The sequence below is a fragment of the Sitophilus oryzae genome, unplaced genomic scaffold (genome assembly GCF_002938485.1).
Source record: "Sitophilus oryzae breed Bouriz unplaced genomic scaffold, Soryzae_2.0 scaffold_85_pilon_pilon, whole genome shotgun sequence".
Classification (NCBI taxonomy): domain Eukaryota; kingdom Metazoa; phylum Arthropoda; class Insecta; order Coleoptera; family Curculionidae; genus Sitophilus; species Sitophilus oryzae.
Window position 1 is genome coordinate 3,521,042 of NW_022147483.1, and position 21,709 is coordinate 3,542,750.

At 33.9% G+C, this 21,709-nt stretch overlaps 1 protein-coding gene across 2 annotated transcripts in view; it reads left to right on the forward strand.

The window, feature by feature from the left end:
• The window catches only part of LOC115890076, an 80,513-nt gene that overhangs the window by 42,678 nt on the left and 16,126 nt on the right, over nt 1–21,709 (forward strand). For both annotated transcript variants that reach the window (XM_030910203.1, XM_030910202.1), the window contains exon 3: nt 10,500–10,637. In XM_030910203.1, coding sequence (XP_030766063.1) covers nt 10,500–10,637 — 138 coding nt within the window. The remainder of the gene's footprint in view (nt 1–10,499; nt 10,638–21,709) is intronic.

Here is a 21,709-nt window from a genome sequence, read left to right on the forward strand (position 1 = left end):
GCATTTGAGGGTTTTATTTTCAAATGAGTTGTTTAATTTATATTTATATTTTAGCGATATTTAAATCAAGTTAATTGGAAATATATTCGTGTATTGCTATAAATTTTTATGCAAATGTTTTTGAGCTTAGTATTGATAAAACGAAACAATAATTAAATTTAAACTAAGGGTATTTTGTGAATTTTAGTTTGTATAAAAATGTACATTTATAAATTTGGTATATAAAAGTATTACCTGGGCCCAAAATTATGGGCCTAAAATTAGACGTGGGCATATGAGGTTTCGGGCCTTAAGCTGAACATCGACAAAACTAAAATTAATGTGTTGATATATACAACTGAAAAAAACAATCATTTTGTTCTCGTATCTGAGCTGAACAAAAAGCAGCTATTTCCAGAATGAGGAAGATGCATATATTTTATTTTTCGCCAGAAACTGTTCAATTTATTAGAATAAATATGTATAAATGCAAAAAAAAACTTTTTTCTTGAAAGCAGTACCACAATTTTATAAAATGGGCCATTAAAATACTATGGATAACGCAAACGACGCCTCGCGAATTGAAACGATATTCTATTGGTCTGACGTCACCCGCCGTTCTCGTCGACGCGCGATGGCCAGCAGCAGCCAGACGTGTTCCGTTTATGTACGTATTTAGGTGGCGTACTAAGACATTTTTGTTGCTTTTAGCGTCGATTGAAGGAGTTTTTATGCTTTTTTGTGCAGTTATTATTTGTATGTGTTGTGTGTTCTGAGAATTTTTTAAGTAATGGCAGATTCCGGGTTTGTAAAAGCACAATCAGATAACTTGCCAAAAGTCGATGCTTTTATATTGGCTGCTTTTATAAATACAAATTCCCAATTTATTGGTGCTGAATTACGAGGACAGAGACAAAAAACAGAGAGGTATGTAACATTTATTCTTTGTAGTACTGAGGCATATTTAAGTATAAGTAGGTACCTACTGTTACGAACTTTTATATAGTTATAAATTTTAATGTTATAAACTTATTTGTCAGATCAGGTAGGGAGACGTATGGAGATAATGCTGTAGGTTATGTAGAAGTGAAAAGAGACAAAAATATTTCTTTAGTACGTGGAAAAATAACTCCAGAGCATAGCGTGAAAAAGAAAATTTTTTTATATATTGACACCCCCTTATCCTTGTTATTTTTAAAGATTGTTTTTTTTACGAAATTATAGGAAATAAATTGTGTATCAGTAATGAAAATATTATACAAGGTGTCCCATAAGCAAACGCCAAAATTAAGTTACTTTTTTAAGTGAAACACCCTATATATTTTTGGATTCTTCGGAAATTTCTAGATATTCTAGATATATCTCATGTATAATATCCTATACCTATCTTCAAATGTTTACGAAATATTGACAGTTGAAAAGCGAAAAATACCTACAATTTTCTGGACCACCTTTTTTGAGACACCCTGTATAACTAGAATTAAATTTAAAAGAGAGTATATGAAATACCATGCAACTTTTTTAAAAATATAATGAATAACCCTGTACATTCAAATTTCATATACCTATGTAAGACAATATACATAAATATATGAACTTACATCAAAATGATCTTCACAACAATATATCGTAAAAATAGAGGATAATTTAACGTTTTTCTTTTCATCTCTTCTCATGGCCTTGGACCATTTTTTCTGTTTTCGCTTATCCATTACTATTTATAAATATCACTAATTATGTATTAATTAACACAAATAACTAAAATTTTGACTTGGATTCAACAGCGTTTAAAAGCAAACTGTGTAAAATAAACACACGTCTGGCTCCACTCAACCAGAAGAACGGCGGGTGACGTCACAGCGGCAAGGCGCGGTAGAGAGCGTTTGCCCGGCCATTTAAATTAACAATATTTAATTATTTTATATTAGAGGCATTTCTTAACCGATATCAATGATTTTTTTTTGTTCAATTTGTAATTATATGAACTATTTTTTAAAACCATTATTTAAAAACATGCATTTTCCTCATACCCAAACACTACAATAAAAGAAAACAGAGCAAATAGCGAAGAGATTGACTGCTCTGGAACGGTTCTAGCCAATCAAGCGAATTCCTGACGGACCTCTGGAATGCTAATAGAGCCTTCAGACGTACTGGCTGCTTTTTATCACACAAATACAAGCGCACCCGAGATATATATGAGGTTCCCATTTTAAATCTGCCACCGCCACATACATGCAGACGGCGAATATTTATGAACCGCCGGTAAAATAGAACTCTGCGACGCTAATTTTATTACTGGAAAGCGCAGAGTCTCCGCAGCTTTTGAATGTTGTAGTGTGTGCTCCCATTTTGCTCTACTGCATTTTAATTTAAGTTTCAGGAAAAAAATCACTTCGTATTTCAAAAGGATATACTGGTTTTATTTAAAAGTTTTTAAAACGGACATCATAAGGAAACTGCAGGTCGCACAACGCCCAATGGAACAAAATATGCTGGGAATAACCAGGAGAGACTGTAAAAGAAGAGAGTGGATACGACAATAGACCCAGGTAATAGATGTTATCCACAGAGTCAAATCCCTCAAATGGAAATGGGCAAGACACCTGGCAAGAAGAACGGACAACAGATGGACCACAAAAATTACAGCATGGTACCCACGTTAATTATGAGACCTAGAAGAAGGCCGAACCTGCGATGGGACCATGATATTAGGAAATTAGCAGTGATAACTTGGGCGCGCATTGCCAACAATAGACAACTAGGGATCGGCAAGACAAGAAATCTTGTCTTGACAAGCAATTTCTTGTCTTGTCTTGAAATATTTTCAAGAATTAAAAAAAATCTTGTCTTGACCATTTCTTGAGAGTTGATTTCTTGTCTCGATTCAAGAAATCTTGAAATTTCTTGATATCTTGACAAAAGGGAACCCCCGTTTAAAATTCGTTTATTAAAGCGGGGAATCCCCTGTTTAAAAGTCGCGGTAACATTGGTTAATGTGATGTTTATGCTTTGTGCGTAAAATCGAGGGTCAGGCATCTAATTTTCAAAAAATTTAAAAACTTTGAGCTTATTTACTACAGTAGCCAAAATCATCAGATTTACATAATTTTGTTAATTATTATTATTATTATTATTATCTAAAATTAAAATGTGAGGGTTCGTTGAGCAGCAAATCTGAGCCGTTCGTAATTGAATCTGGTTCAGAATACCTACCACCCTGTTCAGAATACCTACATCTCAGGTTCAGAATACCTACACCTGGACGTAGAAGTTTAATTAGTGATTTTAACAGTAGTGACGGTGATAATACTACTACAGATAAAAACAGTCAAAACAGCAATGATAAAAGCTATTCTACTTCAGTGGCGTACACTAAAATGTATTATTTTTTTTATTTTAAAAGTTTTACGTTAATTCAAAAAGTCTGTATGCCACTGAAGTAGACCCGCTGGCTATGCAAAGTTTTTTTTATTCTAATATCGTAGGCCATAACATATCCGAAAAATTATAAAAAAAAACATTTAAAAATTAAAAAATTATTAGGTATTAAAAAAGGTTCCAATTTAATTTTGCCCAAAGTATATCAACTTTGGACATCCGACTCTGGACGTACTTATGTCAACTTTGGACATTGGACGTCCGACAAAGTGCCGCTTCGTACAACTATTTTTTGCTTAAAAATTTTTTTATCTATCAATTAATGAATATTCGTATAATATACAAATACCTAAGTAAATGAGTATTTCTTTTTTATTTTATATTTTCAAGAAATTTCAAGATTTTCTTGATTTCTTGTCAAGAAATCTTGATCTTGAGAAGTAATTTCTTGTCTTGTCTTGAAAACCAAAAATCATTTCTTGTCTTGAAATCAAGACAATATAATAGACAGCGCATTATGGATTTATCCATAGTTAACTTAAAAGAACTAGAAACTTTTTAGTGAAAGAAGATGTATTAGTATCTGCCCGTCATCTGCATTTTTTCTGTCATCGTCTACTGCTTGACCTCGCCAAAATTATCATCGATTATGATTCCCCAGCTGTCTTTGACGTCTTTTTTTTTCGATAGTATGATAGTTTAGTGTCTTCAGTATCTACTAAACTAACGAGTGCCACGCCCTTTCTTAATCTGAAGTTCAATATAACACAAGTTTACTTAATGCAGAATGAGTTACATAGAGGCCACTAGCTTTTTAATTTTAACAGCCGGGTGGTCGGGGTTCAAAGATATTAATAAAAGGGCGCCACGAGATTATACTCTATGAACTCGGCAATAAAGATGTAACTATTAAGTAGACTTCAACACTAACCTCGAACTGTTGAGTGCAACTACCATGAACTTCAAATATTACTATAATTATTTGAACTTGAGTGACTCTAACTTAACTATGAGACTAAACTGTAAATAATACTACTAAAAATATTTAAGCAATTTATTAAAATATTAAAAAGTTAAATATATATATATATATAAAAAAAAATAACGAAATGTAAAATGTAATATGTTAAGAAGTTTAAATCGAAAGGTTTGAAGAGAAAATAGAATTTTAAATTAAATGAAATAACTAAACCTATGACGTCAAACCCCCTTATCTAACTTAATACTAAATACAATCAGGGTGGTTTATACCCATAAATCAAGTCTAAAATTATACTAATATCTAAACGATCTTACTCTACAGTCTTGAAATTACTTGAAACTTCCTCCGGGTGAGCTACGGTGTATAGCTATGGGGTGACTACAGCAGGGTACAGCAGCTCGGTGTACTGTCACTGGAGCCCACGGATGTTAGCAGACGTACGGATGCCGGCCAGGTGTAGGACTTCAAAAGGTGAACATAAAAAAACCCTCAACGAGGGTTTATGATGTCCTACGGGTACCTCTACACGGGCAACAGGATGGAATTCTGGACTGTTCTGTGCACTACGGTCTGGATCGGTCTTCTTGCTCTTGGAACTGTTCGGGGACTTCTTGGGCACGTGGAATCGGGATATCGGTCGGAAAAATTTGGCTATTTAATCCCTTACGGAAATTGGTCGGTGGTCCATGTAAACTCAACAAAATCCAACCACGTTTCTGACCAAATGTGTTTCGGAAGCCTTAATCCTTCTTTACGAAGACCCGCTATTCACCAACAGGGAATGCTTCACGAAACGGCAGTCAGTTCTTCACCACGATATTCTCGGTCGGGGAGTACACAAGAAGTGATGCAAGGATTCGATTTCCTTCACAAAATCAGATTTCAACCGGAAATCTCCCTCCAGGATATAGATAGAGAACTATATCTCTCGACTAGTCCAACTCATAAAAAGGTATATATAAAAAACGATGTTCTAGATTATTTTTCAACAGCCATATTTCATATCCGGTCAATGAACGAACTAAACTCAGAAATTCCACAATTAAAATGAACGAATTGCACACTGTGATTCACATCAAAAATAAACGATTTAACTACGAAATTTTATCTGATAATTATAAAATTTCAATAACCAAAACAAAGGATAAATAAATCCAAAAACATCTGATTTGATCTGACAGTGACAAGTGACGAACAGGTGATGATCAAAGATATAGAGAGACGGACAAAAAGCCTACTGCTGGTCGGCATCAGTGACAGTGGAGCTGAAGCTGTATAATCTAGCGGTGTATATCGGGTTGCATAATGGTAAAATACTGAATAAAATAATATTTAACAATAAAATTATAGTAAACATGATGCAAAAATAACAGTTATTTGCGATAATTTATGAGCTAGCACACAGAGGTCGTAGCGATGAAATTTAACTGTTACACGAGAATATTTAGAATTCGTACTTGTCATCAATCACTACCAACAGTATACTCTAAACTAGTCTGTCCATCTGTTTCCATACCCACGAAATCCACCTGAAAATTTAATTAAATCTGTTCCCTTCTCTTTACCTTCGGCATCGTTTTCATTTCTTGTTCCACCTTCCCCGATTTTAGGTGCTCCCGTCTCCTATACTATCTCGCCGGGGTTGCCAGACGATCCTACATATAACAAATAACACAGAGAATAGTTGATATATTCGTTTGGAAGAGAATTTTATAAAGTAAAAACAAACAGGAGGGTGAGCAGAAATAAACATAAAAAGGGGAATTAATATGTTAAAGTTCAAATTTTGGAAGATTTTGAAATGCTTACATACAGGGTGTTTCAGTTGCAACTCTTACCACTGGAATCTCGGAAAGGATAATAAATACCGAGTAGCTCAAATTGAGACATTAATAAAACAATTATTAAATGTGGCAAAATTAATTTATATTTCTTGAAACATTTTCAATTTACGGTGCTATATTTGAATCCTGTTATACCAGGAACAATTTTGTACTAGAATTCCTTAATTTAGACTTAGTCAAATTTAATACGATAAGAATAATTTATGAAAACACAAGACAATTTTTTATTATATACAATTCAATCAGGTAAATTTATTAAATCTATTGAGGTGTTCATTGAGGAGACTCTTTGAGTGTCTTACACCGTTGGAGGATTCCCATTCGGATGGAGTCTTTCAGGTTCTTGAGTGCCGTTTTAAGTTGGTTTTTACTTGCTGGGAAGCAGAACGATTCTGGTCCAGTTAGTGGAGTAGAAGAGGTATTCAATTTTGGTTGTTCACGTGTACGAGTTTTATCAGTATTCCCATTTAATATAGTCTAACCGAATTCTCCGATAGCTACGCCACTGGGATTAATCGATAACTATGGCAACGTTGCTCCATGCCGTTTCATGCCGTCGGGGGCATCCTGAAGGAAGTTTGAGGGAATTCGCCGTGAATTCAGGACCGGCTGTAGGTAATTAATTTGGACGCGTAGCCTATTCATATCGGAAGACAGAGGACCAGGACAATAGAAGCAAAGTTTTGAGTCTCCGGGTCGCAGATTATCAGGAATTTCTTAATAATTATACATGGCGTCTCTTGGATAACGGTGCAAAAGTATTTTAAAGAGTGGTAGATGTCTGGAATTTTTTAGTGTAGGAGATATTCTGTTAAATATAACTCAAAAAACAGCAGAAAAAAAAACTGGATATCTTAACAATCCTACGTGTAACACATTGCCACGTCCTCATACAGTAATTCATGCAGACATTTTTTCAGTGCATAGATAGATAAAACTATACAGGGTAGTCCGAACTGTATTCCAGAAACTTTGGCAGCATACTCTGCAGATAAAATAATTAAAAAAAATCGTATAAATGAAAGTATAAATGTATGTCCTAAAATGCTTAGTTTCGGAGATACAGGGTGTAGAAATTTCATTTTTATTTCGATTTTTTCCAATTAATTTCTGAAGTAACGTCAATATTTGGATGAAAATTGGTATCTGGGAGATTTTTGACATGAGAAATTTGATGTTGATGTCAATATAACTCCTACTAGTACCTTTATAAAACTACTGCGTAAAAAATATACAATTAGGACGTTTTTTACGCAAAAAATGTCTCTTGGTAAAAATCGCTACGAGCAACCGTAGTCAAGATATTTAAAATAAAAATAGTCAATACATGTCATTAATGACAAAAAAATAAACATGTTGAGAAGATAGATATTTGACTGGAATGATAAATTTGGGAACTTTTTATTTTTTTGAAAATGATGATAAAACACTTTCTGGTGAATATTTGGCACAAATACATTTCAAATTTATGATTTCACTCTAATAACTATTTAGTCAACATGTTTAATTTATGTCAATGATGACAGGTATTGATAATTTAGATTCCAAATATCTCAAGAACCATTACTCGTAGCGATTTTTACAAAGAGACCTTTTTACGTAAAAAAAAGTCGTAAATGTATATTTTTTTACTCAGTAGTTTTATACAGGTACGGACGAAAAGTTATTAGTCTTCAAACCACTTAAAAAATATGTAGGTGGCGCCCTCTACAAGTAGGAGTCATATTGACATCAAAATAAAATTTCTCATGTCAAACAACTCTCATATACCAATTTTCATCCAAATATTGGCGTTACTTCAGAAATTAATTAGAAAAAATCGAAATAAAAATGAAACTTCTACACCCTGTATCTCCGAAACTCAGCATTTTAGGACATACATTTATACGAACTTTTTTACTTATTTTTACCTGCCGAAGTTTCCGAAATACAGTTCGGACCACCCTGTATATTCTATTAAAGATAACTCAATCAAGAAAAAAAACTGGAAGAAAAAGCTGGATATCTTAACAAACCCATCTGATTCTCCCTTTTGCCAATTTTCCAGAATTACCGGCCAATATATTTTCCAGACTCTATCTGTCGTAGTCGGGCTCCCGAGTCCTGGATCTCGATTTTTCTGGATTCTTATCGGGCTTATAGACCGCACGGGCACGGGAATATTATACGCCTGACCGCATTTTCAATCATTTCCCGGCTTTTTTCCCGGTTTACAGGCCATTTTTTATCCATTTTCCGATGTAAAAAGGTCAAATGGTAAATATATAGGCTTCTGTTTTTTAGATATATGGTATAACGTGATTTATTTTTGCTGTAGGTGGGTAAAATTGTTGTTTTTACGGTTAGACCGATTGTTGTAATAATGTAAAATGAAAATGGACACTAATCTAACTACTCTAACATCATTAATGTTATACAGGGTGTCGCACCTAATTCGCCTCGGTTGATCATACGAAAAAGAAAAGATGTAGAAACAAAATTTTTTATAGGTATATGTAGAGAGGCAATGTGTTGAACATAAAATGGCTAGTTTAAATTTCTTAGTTCATAGATTACTTAGTTTCCCACTTTCCAACGAAAGATATGAAATTGAAAGAGATTACATTAGGAATGTAGCTGAGTGTAATGGATATTCTCCTTCACTAGTTGATAAATTAATTAGAAAACGTAGGTATAGGTTAATGATTTTTGAAAATTCGACTTTTCAAGTGGAGAAAGATACGTCTAAATATTTTTCGATACCGTTTGATAGAGAGTTATCCCGTGGTCTAAAAGGAATTTTTAAGAATGTCAATTATAAACTTGTGTATAGTGCTAATAATAAATTACAACAATTATTAGGTAATCCAAAGGATAAAACACCTCCACTGGAAAGGTCGGGTATTTATAAAATTTCTTGTAAAGATTGTAATCAGAAATATGTTGGGCAAACTAGAAGATCAATATTAACTAGATTTAAAGAACATTTAGCTCAGATAAGATATGGTAGACCGGATAAATCTTGCGTTGCCGAACATATTGTTGATAAAGAACATTGTATAGATCTTAATAATTTAAAATTAATTAAACAAATCTCAAATTACAGGCAATTAGATGCATATGAAAGCATCAGAATTAATAAATGTAAAGATAGTATGAACAGAGGCAACGATCCAATTCCTTCAAGTTCTTTGTTCCTACTACTCTAGTGGCGGAAATCTAAGTGTTACGCTCAGTGGGCTCTGACTCGGTTGGCTAGATTTTGCCACGCCCACTCGGTGCCCACTGAGCGAGTATATAAACGCTCAACTTGTAGATTGTACTTTAGTTTATAATCATGTGCTGATGATGCTAACATGGTTAGCGAAACGCGCGTCCAGTGTAAAAGTAAAGGTGTTTTGGTGTATTGGTGTGATTTAGTGTTTTTATTTTGCTGTGTAACACCAAAGGTTCCAACCCTCAACTGTAACCAATTAAGGCAAATTCATTTTCTTAAATACTTTCGTTTACGTCTTCATAACTACTTACTTATTAACCTTATTGCATAGGTAATTTACCTACCCAAAAATAACCTGTAATAAAATAACCCAAAATTATGTGTATTACGATTATGTACCTAAATTCAACAATTTCCGAAAAACGACGTTAGCGATGGCTATGAAATTAATTGGCATTATTGTCACTACAACCAACTGGATACAAAATATATTATTATATACAGGGTGTCCCAGAAATAAGTGCAAGTATTTTAAGGAGTGGTAGATCTCGATAAAAGAAACATATTTTCTCTTTATCGCTTTTCAAATAAGTCCAAAATAACGGAGTTAGTTTACATTGAATATTTCCAAAAAAATGATTTCTTGCTAAAATTTTGAGAATCAGCACTGGATCTTTTCTGGATTTTCTTTCTTGTAAATTTAATCTAATACGTATGTTGGTATATTATCAAAAAATTATGTTTTTTGATTAAAAACTAAAAAAAATTCCAGAAAACTTTTCAAAAATTTTCGAATTTTCCAAATTTTTTTTTCGCGAATAAAACCTCATAGGCGTGTTTCTGGCTACCAGTTAAAATACTTGCACTTATTTCTGGGACACCTTGTATATAGGATATCTTTTGCGAAAGAGATTCTCTATCTAAGCTTCATAAAACTTAAATTAATTAACGTTTATTTTTATTGATGCACTTTTGTACAGAGGCAAATTATTGTGTCCAATGAACTTATTTTCATCCCAAAAATACGTAGTAGTTCTATGCCGACGGAATATTGGGACACCCTGTATATGTATTGCTACTTTATATATTTCTTACTATTATTTTTGTGCTTTTGCAGAGGAATGCCGTTATGCCAAAGGCGCATGGACCGAGTGCGATTCCAAAACCAACCAAAGATCGAGAATGTTGACGCTGAAAAAGGGCAACGCCACCAACTGCGAGCCGACCAAAACGATGCAGAAAAAGTGCAAAAAAGGTAACTGCAATTCCACATTTTTCTGTCAGACGAGTTTTTTCTTCAAAAACATCTGCCACTGTGTTTGGCTTTATAGAGCCACTGGAACTCAAAACGGTTATTCCATTCTAACCGCGCCTTTTTATGTTTGTACTGTTTTCCTTTGACTTGTAGTTAAATTATATTTCTCCATAGCAACTGTTAAAATTGCCTATTTATCAAAAATAGTAGATAAAATAGTACTTTGGCTTAAAAGCCAAGGGTAAATTAAATGATACTTTAACAGCGAGGATAGGTTAAAAACTTTATTTTTTCTCGCACGTTTTTTAATTGATTCCATTTTTGAAAATGTTTGTATTCCTTTTCATAAGTTATTCGGGATTTAAATGAAAGTAGTTTGGATATGGTCTTTGTCGCGTCAGCCTGAATATCTGTTGGTAATTTACTTATTTCGTTTTGAGCCATTTCTGGCTCCAATTCATCAGCAATCGACACGAATAAATAAATAAATAAATAAATGCCTTTATTGTCAAAAAATTTTTCAATTTGTAGACAAAGGTAAACTAACAAACAAACAAAAGATAATACAAAAGATTATAGAAATAATATTGTCAGTTTTATTTTTAAAATAAACATTTATAAATGTTTACAATGTCAAAGAACAAAAAAATAAAAATAATATTCAAAAATATTTAGCTAGTTTATAGTAAAATACCAATGATCTCTAATATACTAATACCAACGATCTATAATAAATTCATTTCGATGTCATTAGTAAATATTAGTGATGGGAATACCGGTTCCACATGAGTCGCGTTACAATAGCAACCGCTCCAGAAAAATACCGCGACAAAATTCCGCGATTTTGTAATCGAGGTTCCAACTTCCTAAGTGTCGCGGTCCTCGCTTTTGTAGTATTTCTGGCATTGGTACCTACTTTTATTTTATACTACCTACTTAGCCCCACAAACCACTGTCAAAAAAAAATCTTTATTAGTGATCGGTTTCGGCAATTCCAGCCATCATCAGACCTTAAAAATAGATATAAACAATAAAACTTATATAAATGTATAAAAGCAAATAAAATTTTCATTTTATTTTATTTGCTGTTACGTTTCATCTTTCAAACAACGCTATTTTATACCATGCTTAGTACAAACCAAAAATCGCTATTTTAAAAGTAACGTAGCGACGGGAGCACCAACGCCAATAGCAACCGAATCAATCGCTACAGGCGAAAACGAAACCCTAGAAGCGCTCCAGCTACCGCTAGAACGAAGTAAGCCGCCTCCGAGGTCGAGCGTCAATAGCCAGTTACAGCAGTTACTTCTGTTCGCGACAAGGAACTAAAACTCTAGGAGCGCGACGGCTGGAGCGAAGTAGGCCGCCGCGCCGCGCCGCCGAGGTCCCGAGCGACGATGCCCAGTTACAGCAGTTACGCGACAGGGAACTACAACTCTAGGAGCACGATGGCTGGAGCGAACACGTCGCCGTCGCCATCGAGATCGCCTGACGCTACGTACAGTTCCAGTAACTATTGTAGGCGACCGACGAAATCGCGACGGCTGGAGCTAAACACGTCGCTATGCGGTTACTATGGTTCAAGCTAACTTCAAGAGCGATTATAAATAAATTATTTGCAAATTATAAATAATTTATAATTATATCGTCATTATGATCGTCGTTCTTCAATAACAGATTCCCCATTCGTTGTGGAGCGCGACACGACGTTACAAAAAAATACCGCTCCAAAATCGCGTTACTCAAATACCGACACATCACTAGTAAATATAGCAATAGCAAACATTATTTTAACCTAGTAACCTAATAACAGTGTTTACAAGATCAAATTCGATTTTCAAAATATAATTCATTTACGGCGTAGAAAGCCTTGTCTAGTAAATAAGATTTGATTTCAAATGGCAGGTGATTGTGCATTTTTTTCGAGTTGTATAATATTGAACTTTTAACTAACTCTGAGCGTGGGGTCGGGAGATAAAGATCTTGCTCCGCGTTCATGAGTGGATAAGTGTGAGATGGCCTTTCTTGAGAAGCTGATACATGTTTACGTATTAGGCAAACGTATTCAAATATAAATAAGGAAGGAAGAGTCAATATTTTTAATTCTTTAAAAAAGTCCCGGCAATGAGTTCTGCTGTTTAGTCCCAGTGAATATCGAACAGCTCTCTTCTGGAGCTTGAAAATGCGGTCAAATTGAGTCGCACAGCACGTACCCCAGAATGGAAGGGCATACCTGAGGTGCGACTAAAAAAGTGCATAATAAACAGTTCTAGCCACTGACAAGTTAAGCTCCTTAGAAACAGACCTTAATGCAAAACAGGCAGAGCTTAATTTTTTCGACAAAGCTTCGATATGTATGTCCCATTTCAGAGAATTGTCCACAACAAGCCCTAAGAATTTTACAGATTTTGCGACGTCAATGGTGGTGTTGTTAAGTACAAAAGGCTGCAACGAGTTTTTATACGACAAAGCTTTAGTTTTAGAAATGTTGAGACTCAGGAGGTTCGAATCGCACCACGAAAAAGAGAATTAAAAAATACTGATTCAAAACTGACAACTAAAGAGACAGCTTTATTTATTTGTCAAATTACATAGAAACTAACGCCAACCCAGCACAATATTTTTTCTACTTGTAATAAGTTCCTTGAAATAATTATTTGTGAATATTTTTTAAAACGTAACTCGCTATGGAAAAAAATATTGTTTTATACACGACGACAAAATTGCATTATGGTCTCATTTTATCGTCTTGTATAAAAAATAACTATTTTTCTCTCAAAAAAAAATATTTTAAACAATTACTTTGTTAATCGAGAAGTACAGAATTTTTTATTAGATATTCTCAGCCGTATTTTTTTTATTTCTAATATAATTACAGTTTTAACAGGGCCTAAATAACTTCTCCCCCATTTCGAGAAAGGCAGAGAGATAATTTTAAAGTTTTTGTTGGCGAAACAGCCCCCGGTTTAGATGCTACGAACGGAATACAAATTTTACGGACTGCAAAAAGTTTCTGTGTTTCTCGAGTTTAGACTCATTAAGCAGCCAAGTGTAAGGAAACTAAGTGGCCGAAATAAGTTAAACGGAGCGAAATAAGAGCTAGTTCACTAAAATTAATGCCAGAAATGTATAGAGGATGTAGTACTAACAAGGATATGAACAGCGTTTAAGTCGAAATAATCTTTTAACGCTTGAGAAGTGTGATATAGCGCCCTAGAGGGATATATGTAATCCTAGTAGTGTCCGTCTAGAAAGTATCCGGAAAAAAGAAAGCAAAATTACAATTATCGATATATATTTTTAGGATTTGAATTAAAACATTATAACAATTTATTAATTTTGTTTACTTATAACAACCTCCAATTAACTCCAAACGCTTAACTAAACGTCCAGGTACACTCGAAACTAGGACCACACCATAATGTTTAGTGGCTTGTAAAACTGACCGAATCAAATCTTGTTTATTTCGTGGAGCTGCTCGTTCCATTTCAAGCTAAAGTATGTAATAAAAAATGGGGGTACCCATTTAAAATAAGAAAGTTGCTGTCAACTTCCGATATTTCCGGAAGTGCCGCCATATTGAAAATATTTTTTATCGATAGATCTCGTTGTGAAACCATGATGTGCATCAAAAAACCTCCGATCTAGATATATTGTAGTTCTCTAGAATGCACGCTCAGCCTGGGACACCCTGTGTATCGCTTTGAAATTTACTAAGTAAACTTTATTTCTTTCATCGGTAAATCAAACATGATTGATGGCGAATTTATTGATCGATTTTCGGCACAAAGATGGCGGCTTTCCGTCTTTGACGACGGATTATGTCTTTAGGGGAAGCTGGCGTAATACGGGATTATAAACTTGAAAAAATACTTGGCAAAGAAAATTTATAAAATCTCTAGTGAGTTTTTTTGAGAACTCCGTTAATAAATTATCTTGAAAATCTATAAAAGAATATGTTTTCAGAGGTTGTGTCTTTTATTAACAGCTAGATTTACTTTTGAAGCCATTTTGTATATACAGGGTGGTCCGAACTACAGGGTGGTCCGAACTATGTTAACGGAAACTTCGGCAGCATATTCTACATATCAAAATAAGTAAAAAAGTTCGTATAAATGTATGTCCTAAAATGCTTAGTTTCGGAGATACAGGGTGTAGAAGTTTCATGTTTATTTCGATTTTTTCCAAATAATTTCTGAAGTAACGTCAATATTTGGATGAAAATTGGTATCTGGGAGTTTTGTGACACGAGAAATTTGATTTTGATGTCAAAATTACTCCTATTTGTAGGGGGCGCCACCTACATGTGTTTTAACAGTTTTGAAGAGTAATAACTTTTCGACTGTACCTGTAAAAAACCACTGACTAAAAATATACATTTCCGTGACTTTTTATGTAAAAAATATCTCTTGGTAAAAATCTGATAAATGATATTTAGAATGGAAATAGTCAATACATGTCATTATTGACAAAAAATAAGCAAACGATGAATATAGTTATTTGACTGAAATAATAAATTTTTATTTTTTTAAATTAATCATAAGCTTTTCTGCGAAAAAATGATGTTTAAACAGTTTCTTTTGAACCTTTGACACAAAAATATTTCAAATTTATGATTTTAGCCTAATAACTACTTAGTCAACATGTTTAATTTATGTCAATGATGACAGGTATTGATAACTTCGATTCCAAATATCTCGAGAACCATTATTCGTAGCGATTTTTACCAAGAGACCTTTTTTATGTAAAAAAAAGTCGTAAATGTATATTTTTTTACTCAGTAGTTTTATACAGGTACCGACGAAAAGTTATTACTCTTCAAAACAGTTAAAACACATGTAGGTGACGCAACCTACAAATGGGAGTCATGTTGACATCAAAATCAAATTTCCCATGTCAAAAACACCCATCCACTAATTTTCATCCAAATATTGACATTAGTTTAGAAATTATTCGGAAAAAATCGAAATAAAAATGAAACTTCTACTCGTAGTATTCTAGTAGTATTCTACTAGTATCTCCGAAACTAAGCATTTTAAGACATACATTTATACGAACTTTTTTACTTATTTTTATCTGCAGAATATGCTGCCGAAGTTTCCTTAATACAGTTCGGACCACCCTGTAGAATTTGCATATACAGGGTGAGTCTTAAATAAGTGCAAATATTTTCAGGACTGATAGATCTCGATAATAATAATATTTAAAAAAATTGATTTTTTGCTTAAATTTTGAGAACCAGTTGATCTCTTCTGGATTGTCATTCTTGTACATTTAATCTACTACCTACATATGTTGCTAGTGAGAAACCCTAAACTCTAAAATTAACAGGAGAGCCAATATTTGGACAGTTCAAAATTTGCATGGGATTTCCTATGTGTCCAACGACGATGCACTACCCAATATAAAAAAAAAGTAAATGAATATTATTGAACACACTGTATAAGACATTAAGAAAACTCCATTTAAATTTTAAAGTATCATTAAACATAAGCGAAACTCGTTTTATTCTCAGACCTACCAAAGTTTTTCAATTAAGAGTTATAATTTTTTCAGGAATTAATGGAATGTCTTTCTTATTTTTTTTTTGTAAAGAACAAGGAGAATTTGAGTGTTTTTTTTTCTGTTCTTAGGGAGAAATTGAGATGAAAAATATGTAAAGTTATGAAATTAAATGGGATTATTTTCTGTTTAAATATAACTCAAGCCTAAACATTTTGTTATTTTTAGATTTCTTTGAAAGGCGTTTTTTATAAAAAAAAAATAACAAAACAGGATTTTTTTTCACTTCGACCCTTTCATATACAGGGACTCCCAATATTCAATCAAAATAAGTTCACTGGACACAATTTACCTCTATACAAAAGTGCTTCGTTTGTCCGTTAGGGGGATGAAACTTTAAAAAAATAAACACATTTTTTCAGATATTTTAAGAACCGTTATTCCGATTTGAATGAGATTTTCGGTGTCTTTTTACGATAAGCAGACCTTTAAAATAGTTATTAATGATATAAGTTCGATACCTTTGAATAAGAAGACTAAGGATGGAGCATAATGCTATCCTTGTATTCATGCATGGTGGGCGGAAAGAAAAAAAAGCTCTCTAGGGTGGGGTTCCTTGACAGTTCTGTTTGACGATTCATTTGACACATTTGAATTTGATTTGAAATTTTGTGGATTTGTCAGTCTTTACGGAGCTTATTTTTTGTTATTTATTATTTATTCTATTACTGATAGTTGTATAAAGGTAGTAAATCTAGATGGAAATTGTTCAGAACTTAAATTAACAGTGACACTATCGCGATTTATCGAAAAAGACTCTAAAATAGTTGGTTGTGTAGCGTGCGGTAGATCTCGGTAAAAATTGAGTGAAATAATGGAACAACTTTTCGCTAGTAAGTGACTATATAATATACATACGTGTAGTAAACCGATCATTTATGAAATTCACTTAAATTAACTAAATTATATATTTTTCTTGCATTTTAGCTTTTATTTATTACTTGTCAAAGATTAGATGTCAAAGAATTTAGATACGTTAATTTGACTTACCTGCTTCAGTAGCGTATCGGATGTTTGTGTTAATAAATACTTATTATAACTTATCTATTTTATTTAGATTATATATTTTTATAACAATTTTAATAACTACTAACATTTATTCACAACGTAAAATAAAACAACAAATTATTGAGTCTACCCCACGTCTACCTTACATCATAGTTTTACATTTTTTAAATAAAATTAGAACGACACTGATAAACCGGAATTTAAGTCGGCCATATTTGAGGCTCATCGCGGTGTACCTAAAGCCGCGTATAAATATGCCGAGGCAAGTACGAGACAAACCCGAAACGAGTATGAAACGAGGCTATAGCAAATTCTTTCCAAAAGGCGTACTAATATGCCGAGACGAGGACGAGACGAGTCAACCTCAAGCGGAATTCGTCATATTATAGCCTCGAGCCGAGCGATTTAGCCTCGAGCAGAGTCCCTGCCCAGTAGAGGTGGGCCAGTCTGCGATTTTTGTGGAGCTGCTACGCTCTGCGACTGCTCCAATAAAAGCACTGTGACAGTAGCAGCGATTTTTCGGAGCAATTAACCTATAAATTAAAAATGTAGTTTTATAGGTTAATTGCTCCGAAAAATCGCACTCGGTGTTCGGCACCGTTCGTTGCATTTACTAAAAAAGTACAGGACTACAGGTGTGATTATGATAGGCAACATCATCGTCTAGTTTTTATTTATTTATATCGTATGATGGAAAAAAACGGCGTCAGCGATAGCTATGAAATGAAGATTGCAGGCATTTTATATGTAAAATTTATGGGGAATGTTATCGATTGTCATTTCCAAGCCAACTGGACGCCGTTTTTTATTTCGATCAGTAGTGGCGATTTTAACGTCTGTGCAATCGGGGTAAGTCACCGACGGGCCCCAAGCCTCCCGGGCCCTTGCGAACAAGATTCGAACTTTTCCGAACTACGGGCCCCTAGAGCTCTTAAAATCGCGGCTGTACGGTACTATACTGATGTCTTAGTTTGATAGATGTTGCTATATTTTTTTAGTCTATTCAGAAGAATTTGAGTGTTTCTAAGTACCAAGCACTTTGCTATAAATATCTTAAAGAGTCTGTTCATTTTCACAGAGTGGTGGCCCATGGTAAAAACTTAATGTTATATTCAATTCAAAGTCGAAACTGTCAAAAAAATCTTTATTAGTGACCGGTTTCGGCTATTTAGCCATCATCAGACCTTAAAAATAGATATAAATAATAAAACTTATATGAATGTATAAGATCAAATAAAAGATTTAGGATATACAACAAAACACAGATACAAAATTAACTAACAAATAAACATACTAACAAGTTAAAAATTACCTTTGTCAAAAACATCTGTTTGTGATTAATATATAATACATAAATATCTTATTTAGATTCATGAAAGAAAAAGCGAACGCTGCTACGTTTCCCGTTCCCAAACTCCCAACAGCTCCAGTACACAGAATATACTCAATATACTATGCTCCAGTCGACTGCGACCTGCGACGACTGTGACTGGAACAGTCTGACCGGGCGACGGGGCTAGGAGCATTTTCAGAATTTACACTATTGCCTGCTATTGCTCCTATTGCTACTCACGAGCGCAGATGTCCTAAACTTGTAAACTGCTCCGAAATGTCACTGCGATTTTCTTGGAACTGGAGCAGTCACATACTGCGACGTTGGTGGAGCTGTGACAAAGTAGCGGACTGCGATTTCACAACCCACCTCTACTGCCCAGTCGAACGGCGTTGTCTCGCGGCTATCCATTTTCAGTGGAGCCTTTGGCGAACCCACAAAATTCTTCATAGGGCTGTGCGATACTGAGGCAGTATCGATATTTTGGTATCGGTTGTATTGAATATAAAGTATCGATACTTTAAAATATTGATAAATATATTAAAGTATTATTCGATACCATTCAATATTTTAAAAAATTAATTAATAAATTTAAGTATAATGTGTTTTTTAATTGGATTAGGATCGAAAAAAATCAACAGAAGTCCTTTGTTTTAAATTTGTCGACGTTTCGCAAAATTTATTTGCATCTTCAGGACACTACAAAGTTAAGAGAGCAAAATACAATCAAAAAATTTTAAAAATTTAACAAACAACTTAAAACACATATCAGTGGAATTCCACACATACACAATTGGTAAAACTACCCTAATGTTAACAATTAAATAAAATATATGTATATGTTATAAACTTAAGATCGCTTGTAAATAAAAATAATAAGGGATAGGGCCAGAATATAATCAGGATATTTTCTTATTCGCATTTAACGAAAAAAATCGACGATGGTGGCACTGTTTTATACAAAAAACTACCCGGATCAGAACTAAATCAGTCATCAAACGATCTCAAATTACTAAAAGCACTTGGAAGAAAATGAAAAACACTTAACCTAGGGTTGGCAACTTTGAAAATAAAAAATAGGGGCGAGAGGATAAAAAGAGGCACAGGCGAAACATTTTTGAAACGTCGCTCAAATGTCGAGAATTTACCAAAAAGTTATATAAACGGTATGCGATAAATATTTAAAACAAACAAAAATATTTATACTCAAAACTTAAAATAAAGCAAACCATTGTCAACAAAACTTTTTTTCAAGACATAAACTAACAGTAAGTAAACATAAAATTACATAAAAGACACAGATTAACAATTCTTTAAAGCATTGTGGCGATAAACGAATATTTTTTAGATTTTAAAGTTGGTATGCAACAAAGTTTTCAATACGTGAGAGAAAAGAGGACAATCAGATCAAAAGAGGACTGTTTCTGGAATGGAGGACGGTTGCGAACTCTATTTTAACCCCCTGTAGCTACGAATCAAAGCAGAATTGGATTGGTTGATATAAAAAATAAATCTTATTTTTACGTGAGGAACTTCCCCACGAGAGATGGAACATGTTTTTAGAAACACCCTGTATATGTTTGTTTAATTTCAAAATAGGTAAAAAAACAAGCTAGATAAATTAAAGGAATTCATGATAAATTTAAATTATATTGGGACTGTTTACATAAAAAAAAACTGGAGAACGCCGACTGAGCTACCTGGAGATAACGGCACGGCAGCGGCGGCGGCGGAGCCTTCTGCCATTGCCATTTTTTTGAGTCTTTAATTATTTTATTCAATAATATATTTTGTATGTGGTTTGTATATCTATAAAAAAATTTCTATAGTTTGTATATCTATAAATTTCTATAAACAGCGCTTTCAGATGGAGCGCTGGTACGCGCGGGATGGTACGCGCAGAGCGTCCGCACGGATGTTTTTACAAGATAGCCCATCCGGACGGAGCATACGCGACCCCGGTGAAATTGTTCATATAAGCTCCTGGTACTTGCTCGAAGTCGCGGACGGTCCGTCGCGGACGCTCCGTTCCATCTGAAAGCGCTGTAAGATAAAACTTAATTCGACTTTATTTATTTAAAAAATTAGAAATTTAATAATTAAGATTTAAATTATTAATTTAAATCTACATTTAAATGCCAATAACTGACATATATTGTAAATAATATATCTGCATTTCTTCATTTCTAAAGTTGTATATGTTTTCAAGGTATTCAATTCGCTACATTATTATTCTATGGCTTTCCATCATTGCAGCACGCTTATTCATAATTTTTAAAATATTATTATATATATACTTTTAAATCTAATTCCCAGTTTTTTAAACCTTTGCCGTAATGTGCTTTCTGAACAGGGATTTTTTAAAGCTCGGAGAGTTTTTTTTTAATTATTTCTATGGCGGGAACTTTATTACTTTCATATTTGCCATAAATTAAGTTTCTTAGTAGTCTGGATAGTTCAAATTTCTGGATTTTTCTATATCGAATCGTTCCTTTCTTTGTCGATTCCCTTTATTTATGAGAGTACCGTAAGAAACTTCTGAGAGCATGGCCACCTTTTTCCAACACACTCGATTTGCCTCTCTTATCTTCTATGTATCCTATATGTAAAGAAGCTTGTTTTACATCTTTAATTCCGTTCAGCAGAAATAGCGCATAATTTACGTTTGAGTCGTTAATAACTCGACGAAAAGTTCATTACGTTTATTCATTTTTCATAAAATTTTCATGTTTTTATAAAAGAAATCACTAATAAATCTTTGTATATGAGATTTACCTACTTTGGCTAACTTACCTATACTATTTTAGAGAAGACAAAATTGCATCTTTCTAGTTAGGATGCATTATTAACATTATTACAAATAAAGGAAAGAATATTTATTTTTATATAAAAATGGGATGTGGAATCCGAGCCCCTTGAGACTCGAGGCAATTGTTCCGCGGAGCCGCGGTGTATACGCCACTGGTTAAATAGAAGCCCCAATCCTTATGATGGTTCGCCAAAGGCTCCGGAAAAACGGAGACAACGCCGTCCGGCTGGGCATAGGCTCGGCTCGAAGCTCAGACCCCGTCCCAATATGACGAGTCAACCTCAAATCCGCTTGAGGTTGACTCGTCTCGGGTGTCTCTCGCACTCGTCTCGACATATTTATACGCAGCCTAAGATTTTT